A 24,648-nucleotide genomic window follows, 5' to 3' on the forward strand; every position below is an offset into this window, starting at 1 on the left:
CAGACTGTAGCAAGACAGAGTGAGGTTGTAGCAGTAGAGGTGTGTGTGTGTGTGTGTGTGTGTGTGTGTGTGTGTGCGTGTGTGTGTGCGTGTGTTATTAGCACATTGCCATAAACCTCATAAATTATTCAGCTGTATCCATCTGTAGCAGCAGTTTGCTTCCTGTCTCAACACACAGCGTGTTCACATTCACATCTGCAGCAGCTTCTTCACAGAAAAACACAAAACATCTTTGCTTGAACCGAGTAAAAAAGAGCTGGGTGCTGTTCTTGTGGTTTCTCCAACATAAAGCAGTCCTTTCAACATAAGATTTTCAGTTCTTTGTCTTTTGGACAAAAGCCAAGACAAAGCCAGTCCAACTTTCTTAATTAAAGCACTTTCTTATTTCCTTTTTAGAAATGTTTCATCTTCTCTGGCTCAAGATCAGAATAATGCTCTGGGTATTTTATAGATACATGCAGTTTAAGCAAAAAACTTTTCCAATTTCTCTGGAAGAAAGTCAAATGAGAGGTAATGAATGATGAAGTTTGCCTGAGCGTTTACCTGTTTAACCTCGGCCTGGAGGTGTCGCAGCTGCAGGGTCTGCTCCAGTCGTGTGTGCGTGTGTTGCGCATTGAGATCCACCTCCTGCTGCTTCTCATGGAGGAACTCCAACAGCTCCTGAACCTGAGAGGCCAAGTCCATGTCCTTCTCCCCCGTCAGCTCGATCCCTGACGCAAACACACACATCTGAGCATCACATTCCGTCATCTCCGACTAAATGTTGTCTCCTCCACTCAAATAAGAGGGAATATTTGGTGATATTGTAGATGATCTCTGTCGTATTAACTCTAATTCCCCTGCTGCTCTGTGTAAACAGGACTCATTTCTCACTAGAGAGAACCAATACATAAACCATCACTTTTACATTATTTTTCATGTATGAACTACTTTTTTATGCTGAACATGTCCTGACTGCAGGAGTGTACTGGACAGACATCTCTACAATTGATTTCTCCAATACTCATTAACTCTCATTAAAAAATCTACATTGAAATAGCCATACAGATGGGAGGAAATCTATGTATTTGATTTTGGGTTGAACTGTTCCTTTAAGGGGAGGATTTCTGACAGACACAGTCACCAGGCAGCTTTTCAGAAATTTAGCTTAGAGGAAGGTCATGTACTGAATGAAAGTCTTTTAGCTCTCTAGTTTACATCCAATATTGATTTGATATTTTTTGGTTATAATATTTGTAGCTGATTACTCCATTAATATTTCATGGTATTTATGTTTGAGCTGCAGGTGTCTGTACTTAGTCAGTAGAATCAGTCAACTACCAATATCCCTCTTCACCAGTGGTTGGCGCTGCAAGTGAGGAGGAGTGAGCGTGTGTGTGTGTGTGTGTGTGTGTGCACGCACTGGGTGAGAGAGATTTATCACTCCAGGGGGTGGCATGACTGAGGCAGCGACCTCTACATATACACAAACATTACACCCAGTAAGAGGATTGTGCTGTGACGATTTTTTAACCTAATTCTCTGCCTGTTCCACTCAACACGCTTTTCTTTGGGATCCCAGTTCATGGTTCTGCCAAAGCATCAGGGCTCCCTCTCTCTTTCATTGTACAGTGGCCAGCTGTAAATCCATATGTGAGCCTGCTCAACGGGGAATAGGATCACATCTGAAGTAGAGTGTGGATGCAAATGCATCCCTGAAAGCCACGACTGCCTAGTAGTAGTGTACATACACACAACAAACCTCCCAAACACAATTTATTTAAGGAGTTGCAGTTTAACCAAACAAACAGCACTCTGCTCTGGCTGCATGGCTGTGTTTTTTTTCTGTTCAGCAGAAGCTCAAAATTGGTCACTTGAGAAGCATGTTAGATGCAAAATGATAGCAGGTGTGAACTCTCGTCCAAAAACAAAACACAAGGGCATGGTTGGAAAATTATCTCTGGGAGCTCAGAAACTCATTTCAAAGCATCCAACAGGGTATCCCTGTCCTTTGCTTCTGTTTTTTTTTATTAATTTGACTTGCCTCTCTCTCCCTCTTCGGAGTAAATATATGTTTGTGTGTTCTCTACCTGAAGCCTGGACCTCCATAATGTACTGGTGCAGGTCTTGACCCTGTTGCATGACTTCGTACGTCATGTTGTTCATGGCTGCCTTCCTCTCTGCGTGTCGTTTCAGTCGCTGCTCTGCCAAGCCTATGTCCTCTGAGCCGCCAGAGGAGGCGCCACCTCCCCCGCTGCTGCTGCCACTGCTAGCACCAGAACGGCTGGCGTCGTTCAGCTGACGAGACAGATCCTCGTTCCAGGCGTCCAGCTCGGCTGTGACCTGCAGGAGCAGAATGATGTGGGATCAGAAGACACATGGAGACACAGTCAACAACTCAACACGCCAAAAGCCAGTGGGTGCTGCTGGGCCGTTGTTGTTTTTGTGATGTGTCTATCAAGACTGGCTCTAATTAGCTCTCATCAGTGGCTGTTGGGCCAACTGGGCATGTTGAATCAGCGGTGTAGGCTGTAAGAGAGCAGGAGGAGCTCTCTGAATACTTGCTCAGCTTAGCAAATCAGCAATTTCACACACATCTTTCACCTTTCTTTTCTCTCTTTCTCTTGCCCACAGAAACACGGTTGTGCTCATAAATATTCACTTCTGGACTGTTCTGAGTGCAGTTATACTCTAAAAACAAATTATTTGGCTCAAAAAAAGAAAAATTAACATCAATATGTTTGAGTTCTAATGAAATCACGTGTAACGAGAGCACCACATTAAGTTAGGGGAATTAGCCACTCTTCTATAATCAAAGGCATAATCATTTTAAGTTAGCGCTTACTAAATAATTGATAGCAAAACACATTTTTAAATAAGAAATTAAGATTTTTTTTTCTTTTTGTCATAGCTGTTTGTTTGGCTTGTGATCTTAACTGTCTGAATTTGTGCAGGTATTTTAAGTGGTCATGGGAGCGGACGTAAAATCCTGAACTGAAGGTGAATGAAATTATCAAGTCGATCTCATTACATTACTACAATTTATATTTTGTTTTAAATCAGTTAACACATAAATTTGAGTTTAAATTGCCAAATATAGTTAGTTGAAATAATTATCAACATTAGCTTGTCAACACAACTCATTAAAAATTATGCTTGCAACTTAAAAGGTTTATCTAGATCAAAACAATTAGAATTTTTATCCTGCAAGCATGCATTTAATTAGGCAGGGGTTAAAGGTCCCCTGAAATACTTTTTAGAGCGTACCATTTTAGTTATTCAGAGCATCACACTCTCAGAGCTGCAGAGTGTACTCCGGGCACAGACGGAGCACCAGAGTGTCAAGCTGAGTGAAACTTAGCTGTTTGTTAACCAATATAAAACAGAAAACTCTATTTCTTAAGACACAGAGCTCTCTTACCTCTATAGTATACTGCTCAAATATACGCAGCTGGAGGAAGATGTCCAGCTTGATTTTGCGTTCATGGAACAGTTCCTCCATCTGTCCCTGCGCCTCGTCCAGCTGCTGCAGCACCCCCTGGATGTGTGCGATAGAACTGCAGTGTGGAGTCTTATTGGTTGACATGGCTGCATCTCTGTTGAGAGCGACAGAGGGAGATTTTATATCATACAGGCCCAAAAACAAGACCATTGTCATTGCTAGAGGACCCCTTCAGCAACATGTTTTGAGGAGAAATTGAACTTTAAATGAGGCGAGGCAGGCACAAGTACATTTTCTGACATGATCTAAAGATGTTTCATAAAAACAAAAACAGAAAATGAGGACAAAGTAAGTAAATCTATGAAAGTATAGAATTTTATTTTAAATTGTTTGAATGGAAGGTGGACCAAAATCGACCAAAACAGAGTAGTGAACCAGCAACATTCACACTCCAGCTGGTAAAGTTACATCCATTATTCCTCTTTCGATAAATATTATAACAAGAGGAAATACAACGAGATGGTGACATTAGGAGAGATGACACAGAAAAAAAACTGTCATACACTTGTGTCAATATGGTAATTATTATTCCTTATCTGACCTGAGTGGTTGTTTGAATTTGACTTTTTAATAACCTTTTAAGTATGAATATTATTACCTGAGCTGCTGTGTTAATCCTTCTTTCTCTTTAATAACATTATAAATATTAATATCATTACCTGAGCCTTTCAAACACCGCTCATGAATAATTATATGAATTTTATTATTACCTGAGCTGCTGTATTAATTCCTCTCCCTCTTTAATCACATTGAGCGTTGCCTCCAGTGTGGCCGTCTGCTGCTGCTGAAACTGCTGGATCAGAGTCTGAACTGAATCCACCGAATCACAGCACACCTCGTCCAACAGCTGCTTCTGCAGCTCCTCCATCCATGACCACAGCTGGACACACAGACAGACAGACGGGCAGGTTAGTAGATGTGTGATTAATCTGAATTTTCCTTAAACTGAACACTGCTGCATATGGAAAACTGGATCCTGAAGAAAACAACACATAACACATTCAGGTGTGTAGTGCCAGCAGAAACTGACCTATTGGGACTAAAACCTGCTATTACACACTTATCTACTATCTGACTCTGCTGTGCGAACTCACACAAAGAGACTGTGTGATTGTGAAAGCACCTGCAAAGACTGAAATGCACTGCCAAGCTTATAGCATCTTGGTGCTCCTGTGTGCAAACTGGCCCCTTTCTATGCAAATGAGCCTAACTGCAAAAGCTGTGAAATTCACAAAGATCCGCACCAATAATCACGTGTGATTTTGCAGTTGTAGTAAAATTATGAGCATCTTCAAAGAGTTGGAGGTGACCAAAGCACATTTACAAGGGGTGTGCAGTCCAGCACTGACGCAAATATGGTTTCACTCAGTCACGTTTCAATGCCCTGCCTGAAGTTTTAAAGAATACACCTGCTTGTCGTCAATCACTTTTCCTTTTTTTTGCGTGTGTGTATTGATTGTTTTTCTATCTGTTTCACACACAATAAAAATCACAAGAAAGAATACATGTAATGTATGTGTGAGGGTGTGGGAGAAACCAGTAATGGCGTCTTTAAAAAAAAAAAAAAAAAACACACACACCCAAAGAGCATACAAAAGGTAAAATTTAAACTAATTTAAACATACAAGAGCACTATTAGTGTTCAATATTTGTGTTAAAAAAATCAAAACTATAGCTAAAAAAGGAGAAAACAGGAATAATTGCTATATTTACAGTATAAGCAACACTTTCTAAGCATAATCATTTTGTTTCCAAATAGAAACTTTTTGACAGGAGAGCATGTCTAAGTCTCTCTCTTTGTACATTATAGACAGTGACACAAAAGAATTCATTAAATATGCATTTTCATTCCATAAAATAATTCTACTAGATGAAAACTTTCTCTGCCCTCTGTGTTTTTGGAGCAAAGGCAACATGTAAACCCTGTCACATGAATAATTGCAATCAGACACAGATAAAAAAGGGCAAATTGCACTCAGCTGCAAAACTTTACAGGCATGTTTGCACTTTAATGTCATTAGTACAACATCTTTGTAAATCAGATCTTGAGATGGGGACGATTTTGGTTGCAAGTGATGCGCAACTCATTGTGCCATCAGCAGCTGCAATCATTGTTTATGAATTTGCTCATCAGTGGTTAATGATGAATTCCTATTTAATTTAGGTACAACTCCCAGGCAAAGCAATATATCTGAGATTCTTTTTTAGTTTGTGTGTGTGTGTGTGTGTTTGCGTGCCTCACCTCCTTGGTATGTGTGTGGAAGGAGACAGACATGTCGAGCAGCAGCTTCCTGTGTTCGACTCTGCGGACAAAGTCCTGGATTCGGACTTCCAGGTGCCTGGCTGCCTTGTAGATTTCCTCGGGGTCGCACTCTCCGGTCTGAGCCAGCTGCTCAGCTGCCTCCAGCAGCTTGTCTGCATTAGTGTATGTGTTCTGTAAAGAGGAGGAGGGACCTTCATCATTATCCACAGTAATCGACTATCAACATGATCAATATCTATATTAGCTTAGTCTTTTTTTGTTTCATGCCACATTACTTTGTTCACACCCTCCATCATAACTTTCACATTTTTCATCATCATTACTGCTATTTTTATCATCACTAGGTTTGATTTGTCTGTTTGTCAGATGGTTTTTGGAAAAAACTACAGATCTGATTTTCATGAAACTAGGGGGAAGGGCGTAGCATGGGCCAAAGAAGAACTCATTAGATTTTGGAGCGGCACAAAGATAACACAGACATTCAGATCACGTAATATTAAAATGTTAATTCCAGTCTGTAAATCAACAGTGTAAGGTTTCCTGTCTCCACCTCTAACTTTACCAAAACGGGACTAAATCCTGTCTGAGTGTTAAAGCTCTCTGCATTCATCAGGAGGACAAAATGGATTAGCGTCGGTCTATTCTGGTAAGTATGAGAGATTACCACTGGAATATTTCACTTCAGGGAATATATTACAGATATTTTGGGACGGCTGGAGGTTGGGGGTGTGGTGCTAGTGTGAGAAAAAAAAACGTTGTGTTATGATCCTAATTATTCAAGAATATGAGTTTGGGTGAAAGCTTACAGTCTGGATATTTTATAAGGATTAGTCAAAAGATAAAGATTATAATTTACAAGGGATTTTTACTCTTCACTGCATGACTGGTTTGGTTCAGGGTGAGCATTAAAACGGGGAGATGACAGGAAAGCAGGATCATCCCTGTCACCTGAATATTTAAGACCTTACCTGACATTAAAGGACATAAATGGATAGATGAATGGATGAATGACAATTCATAAGTAAATGAATAAAGACAATTTAAGAAATAAATAAACTGCTTAAATATATGATTTGTAAATACTGATTTTATATTTAATATACCCATCCACTCCCAATGCCTGAATTAGATATCTCAAAACTTGGATAAATAAAACCCACATTATCTGCATTTCTCACAAACCTGTAGAGATACAGTGCTAGCTAATCTTGTTAAACCAATGCCCATGTTAAGTTCATAACCTACTTGTCTGGCATTCAGACCCAAGGCTGAGGCAGTGAGAAGAAGCTGGAGAAAGAAGGTTTTAATGAGAGTAAATGAGTTCTGGGTTTTCATTAAGTCTTTCTGTTTGATGTTTGGTTGGTTTAAATGGAGAAGAAATCAAATGTAAACGAGGAGAGCTAAAAATAAACTGGAACTTATGATGGTCAAAGGACATTAATATGACATAGAAATTCACCCAGTTAAACATACATCCCACCAAGTGCACACATCTTTATTTAAATGCCATCAATGAAATAAGCACGTCTTTAAGTTTGTGTGTGAGAGACAGTCCAACAGTAATGTGGGCAAGCATGCTTACATATTCATCTCTTGGCATGTAGCATAAACATATGCTTAATTTATTAATGTTATGTATTTTGCTAAGCGGAGAGTTTAACCAGCAAAACACACAAACTACATGAAAATGCTAATGGGGGGGAAGAAACTGAGAGAGAGAGCGCCTGACCCAAATAATGCAGATCTAGCAGGTTATGAAGGTTAATCCTAATCCAGAGTGTAAACATCAGATTACACAACTACATACCCTTTATAGGATTTACATTTATTCGCTTATAGGATTATCACTTCACTGAAACTCCGCTGAGCTGTGGTTTATCAATTGCCATGGATTCTGAATAGGCACCTGTCTTACTGTGTTATTTGATTTGAGATAGCAATGGAAGTCACAGCGAGCGAAGGAGCAGCTCCACAGGTCCGTCCTTCCTGCTGCAGTCAGAATGTACAACCAGCACTGCTCCCAGTAGGCCACACACATCAACTGGACTTATACTAGAGTGCTATTTTTCACAGGTGCAATTATCTTCCATGTGCAATTGATGTAAATATTTTTCAGCTGTTGAATTTGCACCTTGTTTTTCACTATTGCACCTTTTTTACTGTTTCGATTGTTCTTTTGCTTACGTATCATGTGCACACTTTGCAGATGAAACGATGCAAATTTCCCCATTGTCGGACTAATAAAGGATTATCTTATCTTGTATTAGACCACAGCATGCAGCATTTTTTTAAGAATGAGAAAACACTTGATGATGTCTAGCTGTGATTCTCTGCCCCAACCTGACTGAGCCAGACCCACCCACTTCAATCCTGACCGGGCTGTCACTTCTCAAAAATTCCCTTCCCTTAATAGTCTGTGTAATGTCATGAGCTGTTCAGCCATTAACCCATTACAACTAATGAAAATATTGAGATTTAGAATTAGATTTAAAGTGAAAAAAACATTAAAATTAGGAGTTCATTTTCACACATACAGTACACAAACTCCATAAGTCACATTGGACTTGAGGGAAAATGAGAGAAAGAGAGGTGACTTGGTTGACAGTGTTTGCCTCTGCTTCCTCAGCAGCGGGAGAGATGTGCATAACTTGCAGTGAAAAGCAGTGATCATCATCATGTTGTGCATCACAATGAACCGCTGTGAACACTCAAAGATGGCGACGCACCACGAGGCGCAGTCTGCTCTGCACAACATGTTGTGTGTGAGAGAGAGCTGATGACAGTCTCCTGAAGACAGACATGGAGGAGAAGTGAGGAAACATGTCGGCCCTTAGCTGATGAGTAAAATATTATGTGATATTAAAAAAATCAAAATTTAAAATGGAAATTTAAGTTTTGAATTGGGTTTGGACCCACAACTGCTGCCATGATTCAGGCTAAGGTCGGGCTTAGACAGAAACTGTGCAGGGTTCATGTCGGGTCAGGCCTGATATTTTGGACCCGATCAGATCTCTAGTTGCAAAGTTGTTAAGAAAGCCTTTAAGAAAAAATCAATTGAGTGTGGAAAGGTGGTGGGATGTCAGCTACATGAAAGAGGGGAGAAAAATGACAAGAAGACAAAGGGAGAATGACGAGATGAGAAAGGAAAGTCAGTTTGACTGTCAGTGAGTGTGTTCATTTAACAACAGCAGAGACATTATGATTTGATGATTGTGATCACATTTGGTCTCCAAAGCAATCCTCTGAAATGCACAAACACACACACATCATCTGCTATAGGAGCACTCACTTGACTTTCAAACAAATCAAATCAGACAACTGACAACTTCAATAGAGAAGTACATCACACACTTTTACTACAAACAACCCACTTCAAAGCCCCTCAAGGCTTCAACTGTATATGAACCAATATTTCTGTGAGCGCTTCTTTAAGTAGACAGTTTTGTACAATGTTGAACAGCAAATGTTGCATAACTTAAGGGCTCAACTCGAGGCTCAAAGACACTGAGGGCCCTGCAGTAATATGGCCTGTGTACTATTCAATATTGAACAGAGAACTTTCTCTGCTGTGCGTTCTATATAATCTTTCTATTTTTTCATTATGGCGAATATTTAAACAATTTCTACTGCAGCACTGGCTTTGCAGACAAACCACATTTTTACTCAGTTTTTTTTAAATCTCTGCTGAAAGCTTCAACATGTTTCTTTGTTTTGTTTCCATTTTTATGGCTAAACTCCACTTCCAGTGTTTTCTACATGATAGACTGTAGCGCTGGAATTCAGGAATGGATAACATCTTCTGCAGATCTTTCAGGAGAGGCTCGTGACCATAAATGGTTAGGTAGAGGTCTTCATGCTTCCTGCCGCCACCAGGCATGGTGGTTTTGAAAATTTGGGATTAATCAAGGAAGATTACTTGCAGATGTGTGTAAGGCAAGCAAATAAACATTTGGTAAAAACAAACTTCAAAATTTCCGTGATACAAGTGGATTTCTTATATGTTGTGTTGATATTGGAAATGAGAGTACAGATATGCACTGACCAACTCCTGAGCTCAAGGAGTTTAGACAGTGACAAAATTTTCATTTTGGGTCAAACACCAAAACTACAGTAGTGCGGGCCTGACTTTAACAATACTTGGATGGAGACCCATATGGACAGACAGACTCACCTGAGCTACGTCTTCAAAGTCGTCGTGTCTTTTCTGCAGGGCACGGGCTCTGTGGAGGGATTTCCCGACACCGGTGTGTTTGCTGAGGAAAGCCTCGCCGTGGTTCTCTATCCAGTCCATCACCTGGAGGAGAGAGAACACAGAGATCATCTTCACAACATCTCTTCAAACACACTCAGGGTTAAAGATCACCTGCTGAGCTTTCTGTTCTTGGCGCTGCGCACTTTTTTTAAAGTGTACATACAGATCAGTGGCACAAAATGGTCTCAGACCTCATAAATTAAGAATGGAACAGATGAAACCTTCATGATTTAGGTCACTGCGGTCGAGAAGAAAAGGACGTTAAATATTCTGTATCATTAGACTACTGGAGGCCAAACGTCATCACAGATGTGACGACTGCAAGGCAACATCAGTCACTTTGTTGTTTAATTGGTATAATGTTGGTACTTTTTTCAGTTATCGTATCTCAGCTCTTAGTTCTTTGTTTTATAGGGTTTTCTGCCTATGATGTAGGTTGGAATGCATCTTTCACAATACAGAACTAGTATTGAGCAGCATATAGCGTCAAATCTGTCTAAATTTCAACAATCAGTGCCCCACATTTACTTTTTTTTTTTTTTAAAGAAAAGTGATGTCACAAAGTGGTTATCATATCCCAGTCCCAACTTCTTTGGAACGTGTTACAGGCATCAAATTGAGAATGACTGTATATTTACAAAAAACAATGAAGTTAATTAGTTTTATTATTGAATACCTTTTGAAAAAGAGAGGCAGCAGTAATGCTTCTAGAGTCCCTCAAACCACCAGTGCTTATAGAGGAGAATAATTCCAAAAAAAAGGGAACTTATAACCAAAAAATAGTGGTATTAAAGATCCTGGACCAGGCACTGAGGATGGTTAGAAAAGCATAAAACTACTGACAACTATAATCACTCTCTTTGTCTCAGTGTGTCATTACACCCCAAAGAAGGCGCAAGCCAATACAGGTTGGTGTATTTTTAATGTTTCTAGCCCTATGAATTAAAAGCCTTATATATTTTTCAAACCACCCTGAGAACCTGGACCTGAATTAAGTATAATAATCAACTGATGATCAATTGATCAGGTGTTAAGAATTTAACGTGAAATTTAATCAATTAATCCACAGGCTATGAAATGTTGTCAAAATAAATACAGTTTGTTGCTGTGAGCTTTCACTGAGGCAAAGACATATTGGGTATTGTTTTAAATAGTTGTATGTTTTTTTTTCAAATAACAATTCATTTTTTGCTAATTTTACTGATTAATTGATTGAGTAAAATGCCTACAATTTGCAACCCTAACCTGGATCTTTTATACTAGTTCTTTTTTCGATTTAAGTTCTTTTAAGTTCCCTTATATCTTTTCTTTGGTTGTATTTAACTGACCATAGGTCAAAAAAGATCTATAAGTCATCGCATTCTGCTTTTATTGACATTTTACACATCGTCCCCACTTTTTTGGGATTGGTTGTACTTCATATTTAAGGATGAACAATGCTGTCATTCATGACGTCAGTGTAGTGTGGTCAGTCCAGCTGGAGCCAAAAAGAGGTCAGCGAAAGGTCACATCAGACACAAGCCAGAGCCCAGAGACTGCAGCTGGACAATCTTTGTTTGAATGTGCAGCTAAAACTGCCAAATAAAACTACACACCTAATATGTTCTCTATCAGCCTTTACTCCTGCATCTCTGCCTCTTCCTCTCTGGGGTCACATATATCCTGCAGCATTATAACTCTGGTTGGAATAGCCCTGTTCTCAGTGATTTATAGACTATTGGTATGAGCTTACTCTCTCACTTGCTCCTTGTCTCACTTTCTGTGTGCGTCTCTCGCCCTCCGTGTGTGTCTCTTTGTCTCTCTCTGGAGTCTCATAGAAACTGAAGCATGACGAGTACAGTTGGCAAAGCTCTGTTTTCAATGAATTTATAACCGACTGATACAGTCTCTTCTTAACTCACTATTTCTCTCTCTCTCTCTCTTTTTGTCTTTTTAGCTCTCTTAAACACTTTCTCACACTCTCTCCTGGGTCACATAAAAATGTACGCATGGCTCCCGCACTCAGAGCATCCATCTTTGCATTTGTAGTCTGCCTGATGCTCAAAATCTCTCTCAAAGTCTTGGCCATTCATTTAAAAAATAAGGCACATAACAATGACTTAAGTTAAAGTGGACCAGTTTTAACTTAATTCAATGTGCTCCTCTGATTGTGTGTCTATATATTTAATTAAACCTGAACCCAATAGAACTGTGAATAGGGAGGAGTTCCTTCTGAAGCCCTTGATTTCGAAAGTAAAATTCCTCATTAAGTTTTAAAAAGACAATGTCACATGACTTACAGTTAGAGCACTTCTACATTTTGCACTGCAGTGAAACTCTCTTGTTAAAGTAATCAGTACAAAGGATTAACAGCTGTGCTAGAAAATTAGTATGGATACACTTCATCCATCTGCTCTGTTTTTCTGAGTGGACACCTACAATTTTTTTTAGCTAAAATCTCTTACCAAGATAAATAACTGGGTCTGTGTTTATACAGCAGAAACATGCTTAAAGCTGCTTTCACAATGCCATGAGGTAATATGCCACCTCAAGTCATTTCAATAGGGAGAAGATGGCAGAGGGGAAGCGATTTTAAGCACCACCGTAGGAGTAAAATGTGGTTGCTGCCGATGTGAACGTGCACAGATTTTGCTCCGCTAGTAAGCGTTCAATTTGTTGAACTTCTGGTGGCAGCTTCCTGGCTTTGAACGATTTAATAGAAGATGGAGGTGCTGATGATGTCTGAATAGTTTTATGATGCAGCACTAGTAACTTGTTGGCGCAACAAGAAGAAAAACTGGGCCTGGGATATCATTTCAACCAAATGTCAGATGATTGGTAAATTGCTGGAATATGTCAAAATCTTTAATAATTTTAGTGATTCCCATTGTCCTGCTACAGTATGCAGGTTTTTGCACAGTCCAAAGCTAGCTTGCACTTCCAACAGTGACGTTCAGTGAAGCACATGCCTGTCATCACAGCTCTGGACCATAGCGGCTTTGTTTTTTAGGGCAATGCTCTTGCAATAGGCAGTTGCTGGGCGGGTATGTGAATACAGCCTCATGTGAACATGTGATTTTCATTATCACAACCAAAATGCATGGTGCACAAAGGCGGGGCATTTTATTTATTTTTATTTTTTATTTTTACCTGCTACACAGACTCTGTCTTAATAGCGTGCGGTTGAATTGCAGCTTCCTGTGTGTATAGTGAGTTTTGCCAAGTGATAATGCTGTTGGTTATGCAAGGGTTGGCAGAGTGAGCTGTTTAAACTGGCACTACTTTATTGATTAATGGATCCTTTTAAATACAGAATGACTCCATTTGATTGACTCATTTTAATGTGAAATTTTAAAACAGGGCTTATACTCTGCAGACATTAAAAAATGAAATTCATGGACTTTCAAGTACTTTTCATGCACTGTCCTTCCTTTTTCAATTACTTTACCCAGAGCAAATTATTTACATATACATAAATATTAGTCAAAATATAAGACAGTGTTACATGATTCATTTTAATTTAAAGGACTTTGCATTGCCTCTGAAACGATGAGGTATCCATTTTAATCTTTTAAAACAGATTGTGCTTATTTTTTTACACAGTTTTGTGTAGTTTCATCTGTTGGGAGACCAGGGAGCCACTCATTGAGAGAAAAAAATAGACCAGACACGTAAAAATAGAGATGAGCAGCACATTGTCAGTGTAGCAGCTTCAGTTGATTATAATGGACACGCCCTGCTGTGAGAATGCTGCGGCAGGCGTGTCACGCAGCATCCTTGTCCCATGTAATTTGGCTGTAAAGTATCACAAGCGACTTGTACCAGACAAGTATACATATATCTGTTACTTTCCTTGCCTGCAGGTGGAGCTTTTCAACATGTCTACATCTGCAGGTCTAAACAGTTGCTACTGTTGGGGCCTTTGTCCTGAGGGGGCATAGAGTGGACTGAAACTGCAGGTGTTGAGCTACGGTGGCTGCATCTCTGCAGCTGGACTTCGCTTCAGCAGTTTGGCATCAGCGACTCTCTTTGTCCTTGTTACTGTACTTTATTTTCATAATTTCTGAGAAAAAAACTCCTCAGAGCATACACATGTCGACTCTTTACTGAGATTCCAGAGGTTTTAGTAATGCCAACAGTATCTGGTGTACCTCATTCTTAATGTATTACTGTCCGACCCACAATCACATTAAAGAAAGTAATGTCATAAATAAAACCTCCCCCTCGTTCCCCACCGATGAAACTCTACTGGTTAAAAATATCCTTTATAAAACATAGCTCTGATATTACATTCTGAGCTCCCGAATATCTTTAAAACCTCTAGGAATCTGGGCTGACACCTTTCCAAAACCACATAGTCTGCTTGTCTGTGAAATATGAGCAGCGCTACCAGCAGAGCAGAGATCCGCTCTGAGCGTTTCATCTCAGGAATTTTCACATTACACACCGTTTAACTGGGACGAGAGGACAGCAGAGATGAATGAACATTTTGTGGTGGTTCTGCTACGCAAAGTCCATTACTCACACACAAAAACACATACGTCTGTTCACATGATCACACGCTTGCATACAAGATTACATGCTCCACTGTGGTTTGACAAAATTCTCTGACCTCGTGAGTAAGTAAAATTCTTCCAAACACTCTAGTAAAATAAAAACTGCAAAAACAATTTGCAATGTTGTTTTTCTCAGTTCATAAAAAACTGTCATTTTGAGGTTTACATCCAAAAGCAACAATATAGTCCCATTCTTCTCTCTCTAACACACTCCTAATGTTGTCATTTCCCTTGCCTGCTGTATGTGTTTGTGTGCGTGTGTATGTATGTGTACCTGTTGGACATCCTGCTGGAACACACACAGCTGCAGTCTCTGGTGCAGTCGGACCTTTCGATGCTGCCAAATATTCTCCAGACGCCGCTGATGGTGGAGAACCTCATGAACCACATCCAGGATGCAGTGTACCTGAGAATTAACATAAATGTTAACTAACATATTTTGTTCTTTTTTCCGTTTTTACTTGAAATAAAACATTTAAAGCTGTCTCTCTGTTGTTATTGGCTCGCAGGAGGAGCCTGACCCTAAGAAAAGAAAACAATGGCACTGACCGCTTTGGAGTAATTGGCAGTGGCTGTCAGCGAATCAGAGTTGCCGGGACTCAGAGGCCTCTGGAGGACGTCCAATAGGGCTTTGCCATCCTGACTCACCTGGAAACACAGACAGATAGATCACAGAGAGATCATAAATAAATAATAATAATTAGAAATAAAGCAAGAAAGAAGAAGTGCGTTTGAGACAATGGGGTGTCCAAAGCACCACTGTTTTCTTTGTAAAATGTTTTGCTACGTTTTGTCAAGGCTGAACCTGTTTAATGAAGACAGGAAATCAGGCAGAAAAATACAAAGAGTAAAAGTTCTTTTTACAAAGAGATTGTAATTAGGAAAAATTCAATGTTGCGTTAAAGCATTTCATGCTTTTTCTCTCCTCTCTTTGTTCTGTCTCCTCTCCGGAACAAATATATACTTTCTAAATCAGCATTTCTTTTCTCACTGCTAATTGCTAAATTATATGTGGAAACACACCACTAAAACCTCTGCGTCACACACAAGCAGTGACCCTTGTTTCCTCTCTGCAAGAAATGAGCCCTGTGTGTCTTTTTATGTCTCATGTCCTTGTGTTTCTTTTATAGCTTGTAATAATGTCCTTTGTAAATCACTCTGAATTGCCTTGTTGTTGAAAGGTGCTGTACAAAGCAATGTGCCTGCTTTATCTGATCTTTTTTTGTTTTGTTTTTATCAATTACAACCAAAACGGTAATGAACTTTGAAAATGTGGTAGTTATTGCAGTTTTTGGAAACTGGTTCAAACATCAGACTCATCTGTGTTTATGTGCATTTTATAAAATATATATCTGAAAACTAATCAACTAATTGTTTCAGCCCTACTGCTTTTACTTGAGCAGAGAACCCCCTCAGAAACATTATTGGCTCCTGAGCTGCTAAACTGCAGGACTGGCACTAACATGGAAAAACATTAAGATGATTTACATAATGAGATGCAAAAGGGCAACAAGCTAAACAGTATTTTTTATAAAATTAGCTGTAAAGACGATTCAAAACCAAGGTCCAGTGCAGGCTGTAGCCTTGATCAGGAGGTAGAACACCAAACTGCATGAGGGAGTTTGTTCTTTTGAAGCAGCGATGACACAAACGCTCTGCAGAGATTACAGGCACTTTCTGTCTACTGAAAGCAACTGAGGAAAGAGCAGCTCCAGCACATGCCTCCACACACACAGACACAGACACACAGATACACAGACACAGACACAGACACACACACACACACACACACAGACACACACACACACACACACACACACACACACACACACACACACACACCTGGCACCCTAGACACCTGCATCTTCATCTTCTCTGCTTTTAAGCATTCAAAGATGTTTGTAGTCCCAGAACAGAGAGCATCATGTTGTAACTTATCTTTACTAATTTAAATCAAACAAGAAGAGCTTCTGCTTCAGTTTCATACTTTCTGGAAAATTAGAGGTAACACTGCCACACTGTAACGCACTTTCACCTCATTAAATAAATGCATCAAGTTTGAGAGAACAAGAAAAAAAACATGCCAGTCTAGGAGCGTGTCACTTTTTGTAGCGTGCTCAACAGGAAACAATGCTGTCATAGCCTGCCAAACCTAACTGCTTCAGTGTGAGCCTCTGCCCAGAGCTTTATGTGTGAGTATATATGGACTTATCTTTTCACAGATAAGCATAAATTAAGCTAACACTGCAACAGCCAGCCAGTGAAGATAAAACGCCGCAAACTGGACTGCTGCAAAGGGGCAGAGAGGAGTGAGAGTGTTCAGAGACTAAATTTAGTGGAACGCAGGGGGTTTTCAGACAGCGGATCTGGATACGCTGGTGGTGTGGCAGCTGACCAACGCCACCCTGTCATCACCGCAAGTCACAGCCAGCATCACTGAGCTGCCAGAGCGCAGCACTAACAGCACCCAAAAGAGAGACTATGTATTCTGAAGTACATATCCTATCCTGAGAGGCGTACTGATAAAACTTTTTAAGATTTTCCACCTTAGCATTTTTACTAACATCACCATTCCCAAACAACTAGAAGTGTAAATTGCACTTTGCAAACATAGTGCACACTTTTCAGTCTATTCAAGAACTTATTTTCAAGAATGCTTTCAAAATGTTTCCACTGTCCAAAAAGCTGAAATATTTTCTGTTGCACTTCAGGCAGAGTTGTTCAAATCTCAAAGAGTTCCAGGGCATGCAGTGTTACAAACAGAAATGGTAGTATAGTTAGTGTAACTGTCTTTCTTAATCATCACTGACACAATAACAAATAAGGGACACATATTGGAGCTACCCTAAACCACACACAAGGAAGTGGATACTGAAGCATGTAGCAACATACAAATTTATAATGAAGAAAAGTGGAGAAAAAATGTTTTGTAAGCAAATAACAAAATGAAAGAAACTGGTGCCAAAAAACTGTTAGAGACGGCAGTGAGCAGTAAACTCAAACTCTGGAATTCATATCTTTAGTTTTAAAGCAATACGTTGATTACATAGAAGCCAAAGACAACAGGTCAGTGTCAACTTTAAGTTTGGCTGCAGTAAAATGCTGGCTTAAACCTTTGTGACCTATTATTCTCTTTATTTAGACTCGAAAAATCATTGGGGGCCTGCCCTCATTTACAATGATGTCATCATAAAAGCTCTGGTGGCAGCAGTAGATTTAAGTGACCAGGTTATGTGGTTAGGTGTGCTGTTGGTTTACCTCAGTGTAAGCCTGGGTGACTTGCTCGTACAGGCTCTGGTGGCGGTGGATGGCGATTTCCAGCTCCTGCATCTCTGACGGTAACCCTCCCTCGCTGCAGACTTTACACCAGGCCTCCACCTCCGACAAGAACTGAGGAAACAACAGACGTATAAAAAGTCATAAAACGTGTGCATTCATATATGAATCCATCTAACAACACAGCTAACACATAGATAAATACTGAGATGGTTTGTCTATAATGAAATGCTGACTTTTTACATTGTAGTTGCTAATATAATTAACAGCTATACACATTTTTTATCTGCTTTCACCCTTTTACAATGTATCACTGTTCTGGGCCAAAGGGTGGAGGCACATCCAGTCCATCCAACGCTTGTGTCCAGAGTGAGATATCTCAATAAGTGCAGGTCACACTGCCAGGACGATTGCTTTAAATACTCAACACGCTCATACTATGAATAATCATCTTTCTAATGTGTATTGACAACTGTCAGTTACTGCAACATTTTCACCGTTTGCGTGCATGGCGTGCATGTCAGCCTCCTTTCATTTAAATTCCTTCTCTCAAAAATGTGCCCTGTTTGAGGATTTATTGTTCGATACATTTTAGTTTAAACAGTGTTTCTGCCTGTCTTGGTAGTAGGCTAATGTAGGTACATGTAGAGGTTGTAGTCAGTTATGTATTTGTGAGCTTGGGTCCCTGGTAGAACACTGCTAATCAATATTGGATCACAAGAGCAAAAACACTTTGGGAACCACAGCTTCAAATCTTTTTGATTTTATTTAACGCATGATCCTTCCTCTACATATTTACATTTAAATCCCCTGTATTTGTAAGAATATAGATACATATGGATCCAATCACTGTGACATCCCACTAACAACAACAATCATTCACAGGTAGACAACTGCCAACTGTTTTCAGTTACATGTGAATCGGCAAACTTGTTTATTTCTGTAACATTTAAAGATACAGATATAACGCCAGTGGTCTGATCTATCTGTTGTTTCTGGTATGCTTTTTAGCACCATTTTGCTGTGTTTCCAGCAGCCATTGTGCAACAAAAAACAGTTTTTTTTGTGACACATCCCTGTATTCATAGTGGCATTGCACAGCATTTTCAATGGCCATCATGACACTTAACACATTGGTTAGTGTCACATCACTGTATTTCCAGCACCGTTTCAAGCAGCCATTGTATAACCAAAACAGGCGTTTTTTGGAAACACATTGCTGTACTTCTGGTGGTGTTTCCATTAGGCATTTTGCAATGGAAATGGGATGTTTTTCAGCAAAACAAAGCAGCATTTCCAGCTGTGATTGTACAAGGTACAAGGTAAAGGTTGATTTTTCATCATTTTTCTTAAACATGGTTAAAGAAGAAAGTAAATTAAAGTTGGTATTTTAAGCTAGTCTGCAGCCCAACAGTTAAAAAAAAATCTGAACCTTCCTCCATATTATATTGGTATCTAGCACCCCAAAACACAACAAGACCTAATCATCTTCTATTGAAATCTCAGCTGTTCCATATATGATACAGAGGTTTCACATCCGGGAGTTAATGTAAACAAACATTGCAATCTGGTATATAGATACACACATACTGTATGAATGGACACTGCAAATTCTCAAGGACGTTAGTATTGTTACAAGTTTTGTAGTAATTTACCAACAGGGTTAATAGGCTGCAAAAATGAAAGCAGCCTATACCTCTCTCTCTAAATCTCTCTTGTTTTCACACTCTGTAACGTTTACTCTCTCTGTAGCCTTGCCAATTTCCTTTCGCCTGTGTCTCTCCTCCCATCTTGTGTTCCATCTTTTATCCTGACACGTTTTTGTTTCTCTGTTTTTTATTAGGCTCTCTCTCAAACTCAGCCAATCCTTTCTCTGCTCCCAACCACTCACTCTCTCCCTCATTTAGTCTTTCATCTCCGGCTCTCTCAAATGTACACTTGTAGCTAATGTCAAGGGCCCAGCAGGAATCAAACAAGTCCCATCTGTTGCCATGTCAACCTTCCAAGAATCAGCAGCAGAGCAGTTTGGTCTATTCAGTATAATCAGACACTAAAAATGTCCCATTTACATTTTACATTCTGGACATGTGTCTGCTGTGGAGATTCCTAGATTAGATAGTTACCACATCAGTAACCAAGCATCAGCAGTCTCACAGTAAGTGGAGCCGCTTTTCCTCTAATGACAAAGAAGTGAGGGGGAAGTCCTTACATCAGGTTAGATGGTGTTTACTTTTTCTCCACAAACACATCCAATGTGTTTCCACCTGAAAATGGATTTGTCCTCACTGATGTCAGTTCACAAGAAAATCTCTGCTACAAGATATCTAGGTAATTGTTCTCACCTGTTCAGCCTTCTGGTGAAAGACAGATGACATGGCGAGGATGGTGGAGCGCTCATCAAGTGCAGCAGCAAAACTTTTCCAGTCCTGATCCAGCTGACTCGAGATCTGTTTTATCTGTGTGGAGGCGTAGTGACCGGCCTCGGCCAGACGGCTCGCCACTGACATGATCCTGTTGATATTTACATAGGCATTCTGGATGGGGAAGAAAATAATAATTGACATTAATATTAACAACAGTGCTGTTGGCAACCAACTGGCTTATCCTCTTGCTTTCTTTAGTACAACTGTGTTTAATTATTTGCATGAAATACTGCATCAAGACACTTAAATCTGTAATGAAAGTTAAAGTTTAGCCATTTCTATAAAAGTCCTTTCATAACAATTTTAATAAGTACATACATAGTGTCTTACGGTTCTGTAGTTAACTAAACTCAACAAAGAAGAATGAAGAAATGTATTTTACTTTATTTGTCATGGCTTGTGCGCCTGTGATGTTTTTGCTAAATTTGAATAATTCCTCTTGTTGATTTTCAAACAGCTGTTCTAAGACATACTATGCGGAATTGACAGTTCACTCCAAAGTGAAAAATACACACTTTTCATCTCACCTGTGGTACTGTTTATCAGTCTGGATTGTTTTGGTGTGATTTGCTGAGTGTTGGAGATATCAGCTATAGAGATGTTTGCCTTCTCTCGATATATAATATATATATAATTGCACTCGGCTTGTGGTACCTGAGGTGCCAGAAAATATATTTGAAAAAAAAGGAAAAAAAAGACTCGAGCAATGTCTCTTTCCATAAATCTTACTAAAGATAATCCACAAACCTTGTTGTGAGCAGTTTCGTGTAGGAAATGTTTTCTTTCTACCGAACTACACCAGCCAACTATATAACTGCACAGAGGGAAGCATTCAGTATCTCCATCACACAGCAACTCAGGTAACCACAGGTAACAGGGAAAATATGTCTCTTGGATTTGGAGGTGAACAGTCCCTTCAATCTAAACTAACTCCACATAACTACACTACTGTACTCTGAGAGTATTTAAAACTTAACACAGATAAAGAGGTTAGCTAGCACAGAGCCTGGCTGTGTGTTTATCATGCTGGTAACCTCTTCTTATCTCTGCTGTTATGTACAGTGATGTGAGAATTATGGCTTTAATAAGTTTAGGTACCATGGAGTTCATGGCAAAGTGGTTGTGTTGAGTTTGCAGCTCCACAGCATGTTGGTAACCTCGGCCGATCTCAGTGTGACTCTGCAGGAATACTTCTTTGTTGTGGCTGATCCAGTCAAACATCTGCACATACGTACGTACACACACACACACACACACACACACAGAGCAAGATTAATAACATTGCGAAGTATGTCACACATTCATTTTTGGAATTACTGCAAGCACAGAAAGCATTGCATTGGAACTGAAATTTGCTTCAGGAACAAATAGAAACCATCTGCTGTGAGAGTGCAAGTAAAAGACCATTTAAACAATTTAACAGCAGTTCTTCGACAGTGTTATAGCCTGTTTGCAGTTGAAAGCGCTGAAAAAGCTCGTAAGTAGACTTTGACTTGAAATGCATTTGTCAAACTAGTTTCTTATTACCAGAGACAATTACTGCTTAGTTGGTAGATCCTAAAACTACATTTTACTCTTTAATATAAGCCTTTGCGTGATGCATTTTTCAGCTGATTGTATTGTACTGTGTTTTGAAGTTCATAACAGTATGTCTAGCATTTTCCAGCAGCTGCCCTTACTAATCTTGTGTGTGTCTACAATAAAGTTGGTGAGTAAAAAGCTGCCACAACTGAGAGAAACTGTGGCCAAAATGAAATAAACTCGACCCAGGCTGTAAACAAACAAAGAAATATTCCTTTAAAAACACAAATATCATTTTCTCTCGTTCATGTCATCTCTGCGAGCTGCTCAGTGTACAGCTGAAGAGACCAGGACAACCTTCACGCTTGCTTCTCCATCTCAATCAATCTTTGCAGACAGATGGAGGCCGGTTGTGGCGCCGTGTGGTTACCATGGTTACCATATCATCCACACAGTCATTCTTCCAGCAGTGATTTCCACTGAGCGGACACCTCGTCAGGTCTGACTGTTTCCCTGGCTCCACTGTGCGCGCCGAGTGTTTCCCACAGTGTAAACTCATCCACACACCCCCGCAGTTCCTCAGCATGACAACACTGATGTGGACAAAACTGTTTTCTTTCTTGCTCTCCATTTGCTCTACAGTAAATATTTACTGCTCTTGCATGTGGATTTCAGTGTGGAACAACACACCAAGTCAGCTGACGCCCATCTGTGTTTGTGCGATTCTGAGTTTATGTGTGAGTTTGAGAGTACACGCTGCACTCCTATCAACATCACTTAGGGTTTTACCAAACACATGCAGCTCACAAAAGGCAGGGCAACAGGCTGACATGGTTCAGCCATTCTGGATCCAAGTACATGACCTCGTCATCATACAGCACCATTGCCATAGTAACTGGTGTTTTGTCATGCGTTCATCTTATACAGCATGTAATGTCTACTGCTAGGGGTCTCTCAATTAAAACCATGGATGTATAAAGAGGACTAGATACAGCATTGGAGGCAGGGCTTCATTCATTTCTGTGAAAGTTGCTCAGTGGCCCATGTAGCCAAAACCTTCCTGGGTAGAAAATTACCCAATCTTCCACATCATCCCAGCCAACATTTGTATGTGGGATTCATGTGGGTAGCAAATGAGATGAAAAATGGGCTCCTAGATGGGATTGTCCACAGGTTCCATAATGGCCCAAAGTCAATTGTCCACATTGATAGGTTGATGTGTTTTTTGCTTGTTCATTTCTATTGTTTTAAACAGAGACACACAGCAGATAGCCATGCCGACACCGTGGCAATGCACACGCATTTCCAAGCACCTGTTTTTCAGGATGCAATGACTGTGCCCTGAAATGAATAGAGTTCAACTTTTGGAATGCAGCAGCGCACACTGCATGTCACTTGACGAGGAACAACCACTCACAGCCGGCTCCCTCTCTCCAACAGTCTATATTAAATTTTTATTTTTTTCCCAATACACACTTAAGAAACACCTGGAAGCTTTGCACTCAGGATTTCTAGTAAGAGGGCTAAGGTAAAGTGCTGGTTACTGTTGCTTAGCAACCTCAGACGCAACCTGCCTCCACACTCATGAAAGTTGGCACAGATTAGAAACATAAGTAATACCTAGTGACTGACCTCCAGTTTTCCAGGAGGTTAAAGACGCAGCATGCGTATGAACTTCATTCAACTGGGCCGAACACGCTAGAGCTACCTGGGTACCATGTGGGTATGCACCCAAATTGGGCTTCTTATCTGGGGCCAAAGGGTAAACCCACCCATGTGGGCAACTGGCATGGGGCCATAATGGACAATACCATAAAGGGGCCTTTCTCAGCTCATTTACCTCCCACATAGGCCCCAAATACAAATGTTGGCTGGAACTCAGCCCATAGAGTAAGTATACTAAAAAGACGTCACCCAGCTATGCAGCTGTCTGGTTTAGCACTCCACTAACTTGGATCAGGATACATTTATTTAGTATTGTAGCTCCTCTAAGCTTTTTTTTTAATCTTATTGGACCGGGTGGATCAAATCTCAATAGTGGAACAAGTAATTTTGTGTAATTTGTGTAAGTCCATGGTAAAAAAGGTTTTTTTTGGTCCCAGTGGCATCACATGACAGGCCCAGAAGTTGTAACTCTCCAGTTTGACCACTGTGTCAAATTGACTTCAAAGCCCGTTGCTCTTTCTGAGGGCTTGACCAGCATGTGCCAGCATGTAAATCACCAAAAACTAGCCTTGTCAGTGATCGATTCTGTACAGGCCCGGTTCTTCATGAATTACCCTTTTGTATGATTTATAATAATGTATGAGCTAGTGATTCCTGTGTTTCCCTGCAGGCCAGAGCAATTAGAGGGGGTAAATGGGATTTGAGATAATATACATACACAACCGAACAAAGTATAAAACATAGTTGTAGTCGTTTTAAGACATTTTCAGCAGAAATTTCATACATTTTGTCTATTAAAAAATGTATGCTTTGTCTTGAAAATATATTGGTATGTGTCAGCTGTGCAAATGTCAGCTACTCAGGAGGTCAGTTTGCAGTAAATAGTGATGTATGTAGGTTTTAATTTTTAAAATGCAGTATTATTGCAGTATTTCTCTTGGCTATGGAGTGGTGTTTACAAAATAAAAGCATTCCTGAGTTTGCAATTACCTGTATTCCTCAAATACCGACCACTTAACATCAGAGAGCGTGATCTTTCTATTTATGGCATCTTGGAAAGAAACTGAAATAGTTTTGCATGTTGCTGTAAACAGGCTGGTATGATAATGATGAAAGGAATCCAAGCTTTCAGTCACAACCGCAGCTAATCACTTCCCTGGTGGAAGTGCATCAAGGCTGGCTGATTTTCCTCTGGTTTAACCACTAACTGTGCTCCTCTGTTGAGATAAACG

The 24,648-nt window shown here is 40.0% G+C and overlaps 1 protein-coding gene across 1 annotated transcript in view; it reads right to left on the reverse strand.

Moving 5' to 3' along the window:
* The window catches only part of LOC121948647 (kalirin-like), a 99,447-nt gene that overhangs the window by 12,796 nt on the left and 62,003 nt on the right, over window positions 1-24,648 (reverse strand). Inside the window, exons 9-19 of the mRNA XM_042494046.1 lie at window positions 21,329-21,451; window positions 20,150-20,341; window positions 17,790-17,921; window positions 15,081-15,179; window positions 14,806-14,937; window positions 9,916-10,038; window positions 5,724-5,915; window positions 4,192-4,361; window positions 3,401-3,575; window positions 2,070-2,322; window positions 544-710 (exon numbers count right to left, since the gene is read on the reverse strand). Coding sequence (XP_042349980.1) covers window positions 544-710; window positions 2,070-2,322; window positions 3,401-3,575; window positions 4,192-4,361; window positions 5,724-5,915; window positions 9,916-10,038; window positions 14,806-14,937; window positions 15,081-15,179; window positions 17,790-17,921; window positions 20,150-20,341; window positions 21,329-21,451 — 1,758 coding nt within the window. The remainder of the gene's footprint in view (window positions 1-543; window positions 711-2,069; window positions 2,323-3,400; window positions 3,576-4,191; window positions 4,362-5,723; window positions 5,916-9,915; window positions 10,039-14,805; window positions 14,938-15,080; window positions 15,180-17,789; window positions 17,922-20,149; window positions 20,342-21,328; window positions 21,452-24,648) is intronic.

The sequence above is a fragment of the Plectropomus leopardus genome, chromosome 10 (assembly GCF_008729295.1).
Source record: "Plectropomus leopardus isolate mb chromosome 10, YSFRI_Pleo_2.0, whole genome shotgun sequence".
Lineage (NCBI taxonomy): Eukaryota > Metazoa > Chordata > Actinopteri > Perciformes > Serranidae > Plectropomus > Plectropomus leopardus.